Source organism: Apteryx mantelli, chromosome 6, assembly GCF_036417845.1.
Source record: "Apteryx mantelli isolate bAptMan1 chromosome 6, bAptMan1.hap1, whole genome shotgun sequence".
Lineage (NCBI taxonomy): Eukaryota > Metazoa > Chordata > Aves > Apterygiformes > Apterygidae > Apteryx > Apteryx mantelli.
In genome coordinates this window covers 43,932,166-43,949,462 of record NC_089983.1, presented here as the reverse complement: position 1 = coordinate 43,949,462, position 17,297 = coordinate 43,932,166, and the positions used below count along the sequence as shown (strand labels likewise).

At 41.0% G+C, this 17,297-nt stretch overlaps 1 protein-coding gene across 1 annotated transcript in view; it reads right to left on the bottom strand.

Moving 5' to 3' along the window:
* The window catches only part of THSD7B (thrombospondin type 1 domain containing 7B), a 219,498-nt gene extending 210,207 nt beyond the window's left edge, over positions 1 to 9,291 (bottom strand). Inside the window, exons 1-2 of the mRNA XM_067298639.1 lie at positions 9,219 to 9,291; positions 8,335 to 9,142 (exon numbers count right to left, since the gene is read on the bottom strand). Of these exons, the coding sequence (XP_067154740.1) occupies positions 8,335 to 9,142; positions 9,219 to 9,291 (881 nt within the window). The remainder of the gene's footprint in view (positions 1 to 8,334; positions 9,143 to 9,218) is intronic.
* Positions 9,292 to 17,297: the final 8,006 nt, after the last annotated feature.

Below are 17,297 nucleotides of genomic sequence, written 5' to 3'. Positions count from 1 at the left end.
GATCAAAACACCGCACAAGGCTCAAGGCAATGGAAAACCAACCTTTAAGAGCTCACTACTGTAGAGGTCAGTTTGATATCAAGGCACAACAGAACAAAGTCCCAGAATAAAATAAAAAAAGATACAGTCCCAAAGTTACAACAGCTTTTCAAAATATATAAAAGTAGTTGCATGTGGCAAGGACTTCCGGGAGGAGACAAACTCAAGGCTAAGGCCACTGTCCTTCCTTGATCCTTCATCGCAGCATCGGCCAGAGCTGCGCAGGTCTGAAATTGCTCCCTTCTGCCCCGCACGCACTGGAAGTGAACACGCAGAAACACTGCTCCTTTGCTCCACTTCATCACAACCTGTCATTGACCCCATAGTCACCAATAAGCTCCCCAAACTGGAGAAAAACCTTTCTTTGTCTCTCAAAATCTTCGATAACCGAGGCAACAGAGAGCTGGGAAGGAGAGGCTGGAAGAGGAGTGGGATGCGAACAAGCAGAGACGGCACTGGAGCGCCACAAGGGAAGGCCAGAAGAAAGGAGCTACCAGGAGAAAAAGAACTAGGAGCCCCCAATTTCTGCCCAGCATTATGCTGATGATGCAAACCAGTCTCAGAAACTAGAACCGCACATGAACTCAGTGTGAACTTTCTTTAAATTTGTCTTGTTCTCCAGCCCCCAGCTGCTCACAGTCAGGCTTTTACCAACTGCAAGGAAGAAATATATCTACACTTAAAAGGTGTGAAATGTAGCGCTGGTGCCAAAGAACCAGTTGTTTAGCTCACTTAATATTACTTATAACACAGAAAAAGCAAACTTTCTCTAAAGAAAAAATGCTGGGGCACATCTATTCACTAAGCTTTATGTGCTTCAAAAAATTGTTTACAGTCTTTTTTACAGATTTTCAAAGGAATCAGCATCACCTCCAGAGGGTGCAGGTTGGACACCCGGCAAGAGACGGGGCTCCAGGCCTGGATAACAGGAGTCCAGTGCAAAGTTGCCAGTCCAGAGGAGAAGAGCGCAGAAGGAAGGGACGGCAGGCAGGGTAGTACGGACTGCAGAAAGACCTTTTTAGACTACAGTACGCTCAGGAAAGACTGTCTCTTTGGGCAATGTCTGAGGCACAAGGAGTATTTATTAATGCAAAGACATACTTGAGAAGTATGGACAGGAACAGTTTTAAAGCATAAGTGTAATCCATTTTTTAAGTCCTGAAAAATAAATTCTGGGGAGGAACTTTAATAAGCCAAAGGTGGTAGAGTCTGTAGACCAGCTCTAGTCACAAGAAAAAAAAAAATTTCACCAGGCAGAGCGTAAAAAGCAGAAACAGCTGTAGAAGAAGCAGCTAAACCTAACGTGAAGGGTCTGACTTCTTATAAAGGAAAAAGTATTTTTTTCAGCACATTTAAGAGTGCTGTAGCACAGGTAACATTTCAGGAGCCAGTCGCATGGCAGCTTCCTATGGGAAGCAGAGGAGACACAGGACATTTGCCCGTTTGTTCCCAATTGACAGATTGGTCCAGTTCTCACAAAGGTCAACAGGAATATTCCCATTGACACCTGATCAAATCTGATTAGACCCTCAATTCCTGACAAAATACAGCATTTAGTGGCCTAAATCTATACATCCAAACAAAAAATGTTTAACTCCACGCTTTTTGTCTCAGTTTCTTCACCTAGAAAATAACTCACTTCATCACAGGTGCTGTAAAGGTGAATTTGCTAAGGTTTATTTTATACTAATTAACATCTTCATAAAGTAGAAACAACCTGTGATATAGATGCCTCAGAACAAAATTATTCTTGTTTAAATCTAAAAAAGATTTCTCATGACTCTATTATCAAATGCAACTGATACTTTATTGCAAAACAGTTTCTGGTACAAAATGTCAATCCTGTTGAACCAAGGGCTGCGCAGGAACAATCGCTACAGCTGAACTCGTCCTAACCCAGTAATTCCAAATCTTCTGCTTGTAACATTAGGTTAGGTGGAGTCACATACAAATTGTAACCTTATTTCCCTTTACTACTTCTTCAACAGGGTTATCAGGAGAGTCGCTTGTGCCACCATGTTGACAAAAAACAAGAATTACAGATTTTGAGTCGATAAAATTCTAGTAAATGCAAATCATAGGCCTGATTATGCTAGAAAAGTAGATAGAGCCAATCTAAGAGCATAGGACAGAGGGTAACCAATGTCACATTTTAAAAGAGTCATCTAAGCTTCACCTTCAGACATCACTATGAAAAGCCATTTCCATTTTGGGGGCTGCACTGCTTGTAAATGAGATTGAAGTCTGGCCTGATCTTTACCGAAATACTGAAGAAAATTAGGTCTTTAAAAACTGCTTTGGGGTCTTCTTTTAAATTAATATTGCTAGCCCCAATTCTTAGCGAGACAATACCCCTCAATATGCATGTATGGACACATGCCAACACTGGCCACAAAAGACATCTCTGCCCAACAATTCTTCTTGCTATCTGCAAAACCCTCTGAAGCATGAGAAGGCTGAATACCTATTTCTTTCCCTAGAAATCCCTCCACTGCTCCTGCCACAAAAGGTGAAAGAGATAACTTTGTTGGCTTTAAGGTGAACAAGACGTGGAGCTGGCAATTTCCATCCTGCTTTTCTTCTGCTCAAGTAGGTGTTTTTGAGAGAGCATTACATGAAACGGCCTAACAGAATGGGAATCTAATTAAATTGTATCTATTCATTCAGAGCGCAGAAGTCAAATTAATCGTTACACCGAGCAACACAAAGAGCAAATGTAAAAACACGCTGCTTCCTTTTATGCTAAGTTCAAGTTCAGACACAATCTTTCATGTCACAGATGTATTTAGGGCAACCTAGTACAGATAAAGCTTGGGCACGCAAGACTGTCCTTCCACTCGCTGCTCCGAGTCCACCAGCCACGTGTATATTTGCACTGCTGTGGCAGTTTCCAAATTAGCAGGGTATACAGGAGAAGAGGAAGGAAGCCTTGAGGAGGCGAGATACTACATAAGCGCTGTTTGTAAACTGATTTTCTGCACATTAATATATCAAGTTAGGTCTCCCTTTTGGGGGTCAATCTGATGACTGTTAAATAATAAGGTACTCACACAGTTGATACTTTTTACATTGCATGGTTGGACTGATACTGTAAAACCATAAAAAAATTTTCACAATGTACGTTTTGTTGCCTGCGCTTTAAGACGGGTCAGTTAGTTAGCAGACAGCAGAAGGATAAAGTCTAAGTCACCCAAGTGCCAGAGAGCCCTTTGCCTGCCTGTGCACCGAAGGAGGAGTAAGCCACATACAAAAAAAAAAAAAAGCACTAAACCAAAGGAAACCTAATCAGTTATCCAACTTTTCAGGCCACTAGGATAACTGCGTGTTCTCTCTGCTTGGCTAACAACATTACCGTCTAATAACGAAAGCAGTCTTGCAGTGTCTAGCAGGATTCAAACGCGTTTTTCCCTTTGGAGGCTGGCAATCGGTGTAAGAGGCATACTTGCAAGGATTTGGAATGTATTTTAGGGCCCTCAAGAGCTGCCAGGGCCATTTTGGAGACTGATGATGTCATGTATTAAATTCATACAGCTGAGGCTTCCTTGGCAGAAAAAGCACCCGTCCCTTCTGCGAGCACTACAGGATGGTAAGCAAGACCGGGAGCGCTCGCCTGCCACACAACCGAGCAAAGCAAACGGGAGTCGGGAGATCACAGGGCTTTGGCATCGGCGATGAATCAGTCTCCAAAACTTAATGCGCCACATCCTGTTTCAATTAAAAATAAATACAGACTTATATTTGTGTTACCTAGGCAGACATTTAAATCTTAAGGCTATAGGAGTGGTTGGCTTTCAGCACAATTTGAAAACAGAAGAAAAAAGCCCAGTTCTTACTGGGCAATATTTTTAAAATGTTACCGTTATTGCAATGAAAAAAAGCAGTAATTGCTCATTTGTTTTGTATGCTTTTAATAAAAGCAAAGGAAATTAAAGGAAAAAAAAGAAAAAAGAACTAGAAAATAAAATCCCCTTCTTATCCAATAGCTCAGGGACTGGTTTTCAAAAACGAGCACCTAGGCTCATTTCTGCTTCTGCTGGGGGAATGTGAATACACAACTCCTCTCTCCCAGAGCAGAATCATAGCCACCAAACCGCATATTTCTGTGCAGTGCTCCCGCCTTCGTACTGCAAAATTTTAAACCCATCAAGAGAATAGAATAGTGTCAACAGCAGCAACTGCAAATAATTTTTCCTAAAAATGTACTGTAGCACAGTGATTAAGTGCAATCCCCTAGGAAATGGATAATGGGAGTTCGAATTACACAAGCAAACAGGAGACATGAATGCTATCCTCGATGGATGGTCTACCCCTTGACTGAATTTGACCTCACACATAAAGGCAAAGAAAGCAGAATCCCAAATCTAACTCCATTTATATCATCATCATCTTACACGTGGAATTAGGAGTTTAAAAAGCACATATCTAAAAAAGACTCCTAATCCAAATGTAAAAACAAACCCTAAAACTGTTTGCTCCTGACTTTAACTTCTTAGTGTGCTTAGTAGCGCAGCCTCATCACTTGTGAAAATCAAGATAGACTTAATCAGGATTTAAATGCCTAGCTATAGGCACTCATTGCACTAAATCGTGATTTAGGTGTCTAATCTAAACAGAAAAAAAAAGAACACAAATGCCTTTGTCTCTATATTCCGTAGATTTTCACAACTGTGACATGATGAAAAGGCACAGAGGAATTTTAGCATGTACATTTCTTGGGACTTTTTAGAGACTTTTTAAACATATGGAAGTGTTTATGCTTGATTTTGTAATGAGAGATGAGATTTAAAACAAAATTCAAACTTTTCTTTATTCTTACAAATAGAAAATGTCTACAGCAAAATTATTTCCAAGCAAAAATGGAACCTGGCTCAAGTTCAATTGTGGTTCAAATGTTTCAAAGTGTTTGTCAAAACATAAAGATGCATCTCGGCCTTTCCTCATCCTTTTCCTCTCTTCCATTCATTTTGACAAATGTAGGACATCCAGACTGCAATGTATTTCCTCAAAACATTCCCCACTTCTGTTTACCTGATATAATAGGTATGTCCAATCTCCCATGTACCTGTAGGCCTCTAAAAGTAATTCTAATTTACAATTTCTACCTTTAAAATTCTTAGGATTTTGGCTTGTACCTTTATGGCTGATACGGACACAGAGATCTTCATATAATCAATTATTTAAATGAAAACAATGTTTTCCTTTAAATGCAAAGGATTCTTCAGCTCCCACCTAGAGCTCACTCTACAACCAACGGATTCTCTTAGTTGGGCTCAACTGGGTAACGCAGCAAGAATCGATGAAAAACCAAAAACACATTTCAGGCCCGTCTCCTGCATCTGCCAGCTATTTCACAAGAGAAGGCATGAACCATACTCATTTGCAATTCAGAGGAACTGCAAACTTTTCAGCGGAGAAGCCAAAATGAATTTCCTGCCAGTGATCCTGCATCTAGAAGAACGCACTCAGTCTCTGAGTCTCTAAAAACAGCTTGCGCCCTTTCCACCAAAGTACAGTTTTTGGCAAAAGAAAGGTCTTTGGCACTCAGGACTGTCCCAGCGTTCCCTCTCCGTTGCACACACGCAGATTTCTGCTCACCAGCAGAATGACCCAATCCTCCACGGGGCTATTGGAGGACAGGAAGTCAAAAACGTTGATAATAAAGAACAAACTGGATGATAGATACCACTTGTTACCACTGCAGAGTCATCTTTGCCATTACGTTATAAAATCTGCCAACGGGCTTAGGGTGCGCTTACTTCCCTCGCGTGGCCTTTGACCGCTGCCTGATCGCTCCCCTTACTGCCGCTCTCCTTTAACAATTAGGCAGCAGCAGAACTAACGATGGCGGGAAAAGCCGGACAGATCCTCCCGATTATGCAGTTCAGAGACTTCAGTTAAAACACATCCCGAGATATTTCTCTCTCTTGCCTCAGTTTTCCACAAATTTAATTTGTATCTCTCATCGGTACTTATCCAACAGTGTTGGCCCTACTCTAAACTTGAAACCTCAGCCAGAAAAAAGAAAAAGCACAAATAAAGCATTTCTTGCCAGTTTTACAGCAGACTTTTGGCTGCCTGCCAAACTCTGCTTCAGGGTTATGCAAATGCATTTACTCTTCCTTATCAGTAGCCAAAATATCATCACTCTTGTAAAGAGACAGCTGCAAGATCTGGTCCATTCTTCCAAAGAACACCAGCAAATATGTTGCACAATAAAAGGAGGGTGACATTAACACAGGATGTTTTAAGGGAGCTGTTGTCACAGATATTTTGTATCGGTGACACTCTAGCCCTGGCACTAACCATGCAGTATAACTTTGGATTTCAGGTTTCCAAGTTCAGGCTGCCTGGTGACCATTAATAACATGGTTTAAAAAGAAAAAAAAAAAAAAAGAAGAAGAAAGAGAAGGAAAGAAAGGAGAGAGAAAGAAGAAAAGCGTGTGACAAACCGGGCTGTATAAAATAACCTGACCTTCTGTCCCCTGCAAAATCAGTAAAGTTTCCAACTGTATTTGGGCTTAGAAACAGTAAATAACGGGTTAGCGTCAGCTCTCTGCTGCCACCAACCCGCGACAGAGCCCCAGCCCAGAAGGTCTGCGAGCGGGGGGCCAGCGGGGCTGTACGCGGCCACAAAACGGGCTGGTTCGCCCAAAAAGCAGGCAGGACCGGGGAAGTCTGACCGCAGGCGGAGTCGCTAAAACGAAAGCTGCCGGGACCTTCTGCGCGGTCATCCAGAGGCCGCACGTGCGGCTCTGCCACGGGAGCGAAGCGAAGAGCGAAGGCGGCTCCCCTGCTTCCCCCCTCTCCGGGCGAGCGTGCTGCGCGCAGGGCACCGCGGGGCTCGTAACGTTCAAACCAACTCCGTCCTCTCCGTCTGTAGCATCCGGGAAGGAATGATACGCAAAAGCGGGCAAAATAGCTAATAACTGTTAGCGAACATAAACCTGACTCTGATCTCACACCCACATAAATCACAAGTAACTCCATTAAAGTCAAGCAGCTACACGAGCATAAAATCTGTATACTCAGAATCAGCATATATTTAGAGCTGGGTAATATAGTAAAGACGCTAGAAACTGCTGGAACAGTTCAGAAATCTTGACTTTTTTTCCAGCCAATAAAATAAAACTGTACTTTCCTACAGGTTTCATAGGAGGAAGTAAGCAAAAGGCTAGAATGCATATTTTTTCACCTCAGTAGGTGTGCAAAACCACCACCAACACTGGCAGGAGTAGAGCATTGGACACAAAACAGCCCCTTATCTCTGCAACTGGAATTTGAGCAGGTGCCAGGAGCTACAGATTACTGCGAAACAGATTGATTTCCGCAAAATTCAGGAGCAGGATTTTTGAAGAACTTCTAATATTATTGAAAAATAGAACATTAAAAGTTCTTCAAAAATCCTGGCTCCTGAATTGCTCAGAACTAAATCAGCTTCTCAGTAACCTATAGCTCCTGGCACCTGCTCACATTCAATCTGGAAGTTAAATGGCAGAGCTTAGACAGTTTGAATTTAAATACAAGAAACAGAGAGAATAAATCCTTCAAATTTTTGCTGTATATTATTGTTACCTTCACATTCAAATTACAGCAAACCATCCTACACAGACTAAGAGAAATTATTAGATAAAACACATGAGGATAGATATCAACAACCACCTTATCAAAGAAAGAAACACAAGCCACAGATCTGCGTATCCAGTATCAGCACCCATGAGAGATACACGCAGATGTGAAGGCCCATCAGTAGGCAGGAGATAACCAGGCTTTTGCTCCCTGATCTAACTTTTTAAGAACTATTTTCTAGTCAATTTGTGTGGCCAAACTTTTCAACATACTTATTTTATTCACTTTTGATTTTTAAGAATAAAGGAGTTTAAGTTGATGCAATTTTAGCCTCTTCAGCCAAATATAAGCAGTACAACATTGAAAAAGAATGCTGTTCATGCACAGCCAGGGCCCAGTAACTGTGGAAAGAAATTTATATATAAATGAACTTCCATTTCCTCAATGTTTCCTCAAAACAACAAAAATTAGAAGAGAAATATTAAAAATTAATTAAACTAATGAATTAAACTAACAAATCATAGAAGTAAGCAAAATATTCAGCAAACACTAGCTTTACAAGAAGGGAATTAAATCAAAAAAGACCATAAAACACCCACACATTAAAATCTGCATTTAGAACTCAAAAACGTGCATGCTTTTGCTGTTGCCTTGCCATGCAGAACAAGCTATCTGTAAAACAAATCTGTTTGGGATAAACTAAAACGCAAAGTGTAAAACTACCCTTACCTCAACGCAGCATTCTTCCCGTCGCTCCTGACGCACCTGACCTGCCTGGTTTGGTACCCGATCTCCACGTCCGCCGGGCTCGAATGCAGGTGCGGTTTGTAACCTTGGAGTCTGACCGCACTTCGCTCCCCAGACTCCGACCCGAAATCCAGCATAGCTCTTCCAGCCAGGCCGACTTCTTTGGGGTGAGGCAGCCGGCATTGGCCCCATGCCCCGACTCGGAGGCTGTAGGTGTAGTCCTCTTCCCCCAGGGCGCACGTAGCGGGGGCGCAGCTCCTCGCTTCGGTGAGGTTGGGGCACCGCGAGCCCCCATAGAGGGGAGGCGAGATGACGGCGCGAGTCCTGTGCTGCAAGCTTTTCGCGCAGCGCGCGCTGCACTCAGACCACCCGGAGAACTCCGACACGACGCAGTCCCGCGGACACGGTATCAGGCAGGCTTGCTCCGTCGGCGGCTGCGGCGTGAAATGCTCGCAGATCTCGCTGGCAACGAGCGTCCGGTTGAGCTTCTGCACGCAGCGGACGCTCCTGCGCTGCAGCCCGTGCTGGGCGGTGACGCAAGCCGAGGGCCGGGCCCCGGCTTCGCCGCGAGCTGAGGGGGCAAGCGCGCAGACGTTCCACGCGGAAACCTCCCACGCGAACAGCTCGAGGTGCCAGTCGCACACTTTGAAACACCGCCGCTGGTCCTCGGGTTTGTCCGTCGGCTCGCAGTTGGCGTGGTGCGTCGCCCAGCCTTCGGCGTGGGTGCACCACACGGCCCGGCTCCGAACGCCGCCTGCCCCGCAGTCGCCCACGCACCGGCCCCAGTGACCTGCGGAAGAGAGCGCGGAGCCATAATCACAGCGCCTTCCTGCAAGACATGCTGGTTGCCCACCTCAGAGGCTGACCAACAGCACAATGCTCCCGCCGTGGATCTGTCCCAACACCAAGATCAAGCTCCAGACCAATATATTCCGGCATATTTTAACAAGTAAATAGCTATCGGCTGTTCCCGAGGACTGGCCGCTCTCAGGAGACTTGGAGAAAGAGACCTGGTACTTTCCAATGTCCCATAAAATCCCAAATTACAGGCAGGCCGGTGACATTTTTGGAGCAGTAAAATGCATCCCAAAGCCTGAGGAAATATGAATATTTAATTTCACTTGCACAAATGAATATAAAAGTGATCATAAAGGAACAATAATCTAATAGGAAAAAAGTCAAGTTAGATAAGAGGAAAACATCCTTAATAGAGCAATTAGTCAATGGAATAAACTGCACTGGGAAGCAGCTGAATCATCATCTGAGGTGATAAAACAGTGCAGATAAATACTATGGAAATAAGAGCATACTCTTAATAGGAGTCTGAAATGGAGGAACTGACTCTATATTATAGTATATGTACCACAAAAATAGGTCCCGCAGGGTGCTGCTTCATGAACAGAGCACCTAATAGCAGAAAAGGCACCTAATAGCCGAAAAGGCACCTCATGCGCATCAAGTTCTAAATTACTCCGGGAAATACATTTAGCAAGTAGTTTCCATTTGCAGTACCAGGTACTATAGGCAGTAGCATAGCTAGTCATTTGGGAACAGAACAAAAATCAAAATTAAACCCAACAGTGCTGGTTTTTTGGTTTTGGAGGATACAAACACATACCTGAAATCATATCAATCTTATTTAATGATTTGCAAGTGAACTTAAATCAGACAAACCTAAATAGAAGGATTTTTGCCATTTTTCTAAAAATCTGTCAGGTCTGCAAAATAACCTAGGTGCTATAAAGTGTAAAACTGCCTGCAAAGTAAAAAGAAAAGGCAGAGAAAAGCACTCAGACTGAATCTTAACATATTGAAGGGATTTTGGTGATCATGTCTCAAGAGAGTCTCATCTTGCTCCTACACTTAAAAGTTATCCAATACCTCATAACAGAACTATTACACTTGTTAAGAGTAGTGCATGTATAATACTTACTACTTACCTGAAAATACACTACAGTTCCCCTATCTTTAGTATTTTTTTCAAGTCAGAAAGTGAATTTTCTGGCCTTTGATGCCTACATTCCATTGTGTTTTTAATAAAATGTAATTATATTATTATTTGCATTCTGCTGTTTCTTTTAATTGGCCTCAGATTTATTTCAAAGAAAGTGTAAATTTAACATGGTTCCTCTAAAAAATAATTAAATACTAATTACAAGGCACACTATTGACTGGGAAGTATTTACATCCTTATACTCAGTTAAGCTACTGAACAGGAAATTTAGCTAAGCAATGAAAAATTGCGTTTATTGCTGTGTCCAGAAGAACTTATCGGGAAGTGGAAAAAAAATCTATAGTAATGGGAATCTGCATCTGATTTTTAGCCTTATATTTTATGCTTATTTTTTAGTATGCCAAGAGCAGATTAACAGGCTACATTTTAGGCATGTTTGTCACAGAATAGTTGCAAACTGTGGTTGTGTTTAATGATGGTATAATTACTTATGAGTCCTTGCTTTTTTTTTTTTTTTTTTTTTTTCATTCTAAATTCACATTTAACATCAAATTACAGCCACTTCTAGCTCAGGCTTCTTCTGCATCTCTCTCTATCCTATTAATATAGGGATTTATAAATCTGCAGCCATTAGATAGAATATTTGATGAGCAAAGCCCAAAAAAGCACAAAAATTACTGAAGAGTTCTGTGTAACAGAGAAAGAACAACAATAGGTTTAGTAAGTGTAACTTGGCCAGTTGTCTCCTGCAACTGCTTTGTATTACTCCATGGGATTTTTTTATGATGTGCTGATGTAGAGGAATATGGGTATAAATCCTGCTGTCCTAAGAAATAATGTGTTGGGAAGGGGTTATCAAGAAGATGCAGCCAGACTCTTCACAGCAGGGCCAAGTGGGAGAAAGGTAGACTGTGGACTAAGTTGAAACAGGGGACCTTCCAACTAGATATAAGGAAAAAACGTATCGGTACAAGAAAAATTAAACTTTGAAACAGGCTGCCCTGAAGGAAGGTAAAAATCTCCATCCTTGGAGGTTTTCAAGATCTGACTGGACAAAGCCTTGAATTCATTGATGACCCTGCGCTCTGAGCAGGAGGTTCAACGAGATGACCACCCATGGTCCTTTTCAACCTGAATTATTCTAATATTCTATGAATGAGCATCTAATAAAATAAGGGTTTGCCCAGTAGGACTTAGTGTTGCACTGAAAAATGCATTTTTACAAGGAAACGTTACAAGATACCACTGAGATATGAAAAGTACCTAGGAACCTATTTGTGCAGTTGCACAAATAAATTACTTAGTCAACGAAACAGGAGAGAGGAATTCAATCAAATCACTATTCCTGAAAATGAGAAAGTTGAACAATGGATAATTGCAAATAAAGACATCCCGCTGTTTCTTACAAGACATCCGTAACACTACAGGGTAATAATGACATTAAAGAACTTAATAAATTAAGACATTCTAACAAAGTAAAACTACACACCGTTTTGCCGTCTTTTACCTGACGGAAAGAATACTATATTATGCGTCCATACTGCTTCTCTAATCCAATTACAACCAAGCAACATAACACGGCAATTGTCGTTTATTTGATGCAGCGTGCACTGACCTGCTATTCCCGGCTGCAAGACCTACAATTATGCAATGATTATGTCTGAAAGGAAACAATGACATTTGGCCTTTGACACACAGGTCACAAAAGCATAAGACAAGCAGCCTATTCATACCGTGATTACACACTATGGATAAACCGAAACACCACAAATATCAAACCTAAAATATGTATTCGGAACTGTAAAACAGTTCCACAGTAAGTATGTTATTGCTTAATAAAGCATAAGCATTGTAGCAATCCTTATTAGCTTATTTTTAACATTTTAATGGTTATTTTTTACTTTTTTTTTTTTTTACTGTTCAGTTTTTTATTTACATTTAGCTTAACTGCAATCATTTTACCATGTGAGAATTCATTCAGCATAAGTATCTTCCACAATTATTCCGTACCTGTGACTATGTACTGATTTGCAACCTTGGCACAAGATTAGCTATCAGTTAAAGAGAGGATTACATTAGTAACTTATTTCAAACAGGTAATAGATATTGTCCAAGTAACATCTGATATATAAAATAGTGAAAGGACACTGAAAAATTAATGGACAATTACTGGAACATGGATTTTCTAGGTTTTTTTTCCTTCTCCTTCAGTTTAGGTAACAAAAGAGTGATCAAATTTAGAAGCAGCTGTTCTAGACCTCAACGATTTGTGTTTAAACAGCACTAATTCTTAGCAGAGACAAAGATTCCCAAATATCCTACCAATGAAGTATGACTTCATAACTGCCTGGCTGAAGAATGACTCCACCAGATGTAATCTTAACTCTGGAAGATCACCATAGTGTATCTTAATTGAATATCTGTGCTTGAAATCCCGTATAGTCACTCTGGATGTCATTCTAGCACCCTCCCATCAGATCATGTTTGGGCCCAACAAAATAGAAAGCTCCAACTTACTTGGTGATTTCTGGGAACAAACAACTGATTCAAACAACACAAGGGCTTTATTCCTAATGGTATTACAACCAATTTATTCTAATTACTAGTTTCAATGGCAAAAAATAAATTCCACTGAACTGCTTTCCTCAGAATTGTTTATTAGTAATACTCTATCTAATGGGAATAGCATGAGAAAAGCATGTAAAACAGCATCTGTATTAATTTTTATGAGTTTTGGACTTTCTTAATAGGAAACAAACTGTTGAATATCATATGAACTACCACGTGTTTTCTCATCACTAAATTCATTTTTCGTATAATGCAAAGATATTTGACATAACACAAAGCAAAATCTTTCAAACGATTCGGACAAAAACCTTACCAAGCTGATCAAAGCCGTATAATTTATATATCATGCTCTCCATGTCAGTGTATTGAGTTCACTCGTGCCTCTTGCAGACTGAAATCTTTGGAGCAAGTACCAGCCCCGTACAGAGTCTACTATACCAGACCTGGTATGGTTAGGCATTTCATGTTACAAAGCAATATTAGTATAACTGTCGCTAGCATAACTGCTTTCTCCTCTGTCTTCTGGAAGAGCCTTACTGTATGCCTTCCCCGCATCTAATCGCCATGCTGTTACGTATCACAGCCAAAATACAGCTTCTCTTCCTTGCCTGTATTTGTCTCAATTATTTTGCTATGTTTTATTAACAGCAATTCAGTAAAACACTTCCGACTATAATTTGTATGAGAGATGCTATACAAAATAAGAGTATATTGTACGATTTGCAATGTGTCACAAAGGGCACAAATTCCTCCAGTTCCTGTGATCAATTTCAAATATCTGCAGCACTTTTTAAAATTTTCATGACCTACACTAATGAGTAATTCAGAAGCCTAGTTATTCATCTTACTTTAGATCTGAATAAAAGTGAAGTTCAGTGACTTATAACCGTGCAGCAGTTTGTTCCAATTTTACATTTCAAGTTTTTGCATTACTATCCACATGTGGGTTACTCAAGACGCACTCCAGCAAGAAAGACACTCTACAGTAAAATGTAATGAACACTGCTGTTTATGAAAAGTCAGTGATTTACTAACCCTTGGCACTTGAAGGCAGGACTTTTCAATATTAAGCACTAATGTAAACTGCATTAGCTTAGCTACTCCATCATGTGCCCACACCATCGAGACAGCCCAGGAAAAAAAAAAGTCTTTTCTTTCAACTCCCAGTTAAAAAAATCAGCAACCCACACATTCCAAAACATTTCTGTATTGCCCATACAACATATTTTGAGGGTTAGCAAGAACAGATTTCTTGTCTTGATAGCAACTGACATTAGGAGAGGGGGCCACAATTTATACAGGTTTATATATATTATAAAAACAAAAAGTATAAAGATGTTATTAGCAGCTTACAACTACGAGTAATACACTGCGTAAAGGATTAAAAACATATCAGTACTAGATTATAGAGAGTTATAATCAAACTTTGACCTCTTCACAGCTCTAAACATTTATGAAAACTGATTCTCTTTTAGACACAATAGCTTTTACAAGATATTTGTAAATATAACCTTAACACAAAATGCAACTGAAAAATGTTTCTTCAGTCACTCTACCCCGAATTAGGGGCTTACATTCCCCAACGGGAACTGTTATCTCCCAGTGACAAATGCCAAGAACCAGTATAACACTGGTTCCACAGCATCTCCTGCACTCGAACCGCCTGAGGCGGCGGACAGGAGCGTCCCCTGCAAACAGGGCCCCCCCGGGAAGGAGGGAGCGTGCTCCTCCAGAATGGCCTAACCCGTCTCGCTAGGGCCTGTGAACAGCAGCGTGGCTACAGAAGGTCAGGAAAACCGGTACCAAGGCATCGTCGTGCAAACGGATCGCTGGCATCTACCCAAACTATTACACAGGTTTCCACCTGGAGCAGCCTGGGCTTTCCTGGCGTATCAGCAGGGATCCAGAGGAAGACCATGAGCATTACTTGACATGCACCCCAAAGATGCCTACTTCTGAGCCTCATTCTTCTCTATGATTATATTACAATTTTCTTTCCAGTCCATAGAAAAGGCCAGACCTCTTCAAGCATAATCATCTAAGAGGTCTAAGTGTCTATTCTGTTGTTTGCAGGGAAGCAGAAGGTAGCTTGACATTCCTGTGGATCAGTAAGATTATGCCTGTAAGAACTGGAGACCAAACTGGACGATTCAAAAGGCCCAGTCCAGGTTTATACAGGTTCTTATGCCATATCACAGTCTCTGGCCCAGATTTTAACACTACCAACCTCTGCACAAGGCTTTTTCTGCTGCTCCGTAAATGGGATTTCCCTTGCTGCCCTTCACACAGACAGTCACTCTGATTCATTCTTCCGGCGTGCAAAACCCCGATTTCACCCCAGGTCCAGCTTCCTAGAACTGCTGCAGAGGCAGCACGCTCCGCTCTGGACAAGGGACCCCTCCAAATACCAGAAAGGAACTTTCCCAAATGATTTAAAGATTAGCACTAATGGATCCCCAAAGGAACCATACCAGGACATTTCTCTGAAAAGTTTATTGCTCTGACACAGGGCCTCAGTGGGAAACTTAAGAGGGAAACATTGGCAGTGATTCAACATCCATTTGAAACTCAAGGTCCGAAACACTGGGAGGATTCTTATATTGATTCCATAATTATTTATTACTTGGCAAACACCAAAAAATACTTTCAACGATGTATTTTAGATTCAGGAATTTTATTTGTATATTTACGAAAACATAAATATACTAAGATATAGACCTACCTGACATTATTCAGTCCTTTCTCAAAAAAAGAAATCCCATTGCTCTTAATGGGAACATCAAATATATAAGGAACGTAGGACTAGACCTTTATTCTGAATTCTGACAACAGCAGTTTCTCATTTTCTTATTCTTTCATTAAGCTTAAATTATGTTTGCCCACTGCAATATTTTCAAAGTTTTCAATTTTTTAATTAAAAAAGTTTTCTTCACAAAAACAATTATGTTTCACAGAAAAAAGCTGAAAACTCTAATAGTCCCATAAACAACTTGCAGAGCTGCAAAACCTTTCTGATGCTCTGCCTAAGTGTCAGAAGTTACTTCATACGCACATAACCGCAGAAATTTTCAGTATCCATCTCCTGACATCATTTGAAGGGAGAATTGTATTTTTTCTGCTCAGCTTCATGCCATTCTCAACTTACATATTTTATGGCAACTCTTGCAGTACACAAGCCAGTGTATTTTTCAGATACTACAGCAATCAGTAAACCATGTTAAATGAATCGAAACACAGAAATGCACGTTGAGGCACTATGCTGGGTCAGCCTGCGTGTGGAAGGCTAAAGGTACAAAAATGCCTGCATAACTCTGTCCTGCACTGCCCAATACACCCAAGGTTGCCTTCTCCTTGGATGCTCACGACACCCCAGCACCGCTGGCAATGCCTCAGCAGAGTCGCCGGATTAGCTGAGTGGGAGCAGCCTTCATATAACATTTCTTTTCTCTTTGCGCTTCTGCTCGTCCAGACCTACTCACAAGTTGGAGATCGACCAGGAGTTAGCCCACCCTCTCTGTATCTTCCCCGACCACGTTCTGGTTAGAGAGGACATTAAATGCTGGAACTGCATTAAATCCCTGTCAATGGCACTGCCCCAGTTTGGCAAAACCAAAATGAAGTTTTCAAAATACCAGAAGAGCTTTGTCACAAAACACAGCTCCGCAGACCAAAGTCAGAGCTGATTTTGTACACCCATACCGGTATGTTAATGGAGAAGAGTTTCCAGGTGGGGCCTCTGGTCTCCTGTTAGCACTCACTGGGCAGTGCATCTAGCCTTGGGTATTCGCCTTGTTCAGAAACACAACATTAAATCAAGTTCATTAATTCTGCTTTTTCCTATGACAAAAAGTTCAACTGAGATTTCCTTGCAGTATGAAAATTAGCTAATATACCAACATGAGAATATACTTTAGTTACATGTTGTAAATCTGCAAAAAATAGACACCCATGGCAAAAGACCACTTATACAGAAGCATTTTCTCAACTGCATGGGCCAGACTGGCGTTATTGTTCATAAGCATTATAGAAGAGCTATGGTATGGACAGGCTTTCCCATGGTGCTCAAACTGCTACTAATTAGTATTTCTACGTAGATGATCGAAACTCAGAAAACAGACAGCATAGCTAATTAATGCAAAAAGAACATTTTCAAATATGTGTACAATCAATTTTATAAAATCTGAATGCAAGTTGTTGTACACCATATATATTGCCCATATATATATATAGTATATATACACCCCCACCACACTGGAAAAGCAGAGGTCTCCACCATACTTGGAAATTGCTGTGCAGAAATAAACAATACAAAGCTATACCAATATGAGCTGTGCCATAGTTTTAGAATGAAAAGTGTTCTTCAACAGTAAATCAATCTGCTTCTCTAGTAGATTTTCTGAGAAAAGGCTGCTGACAGGAAGAA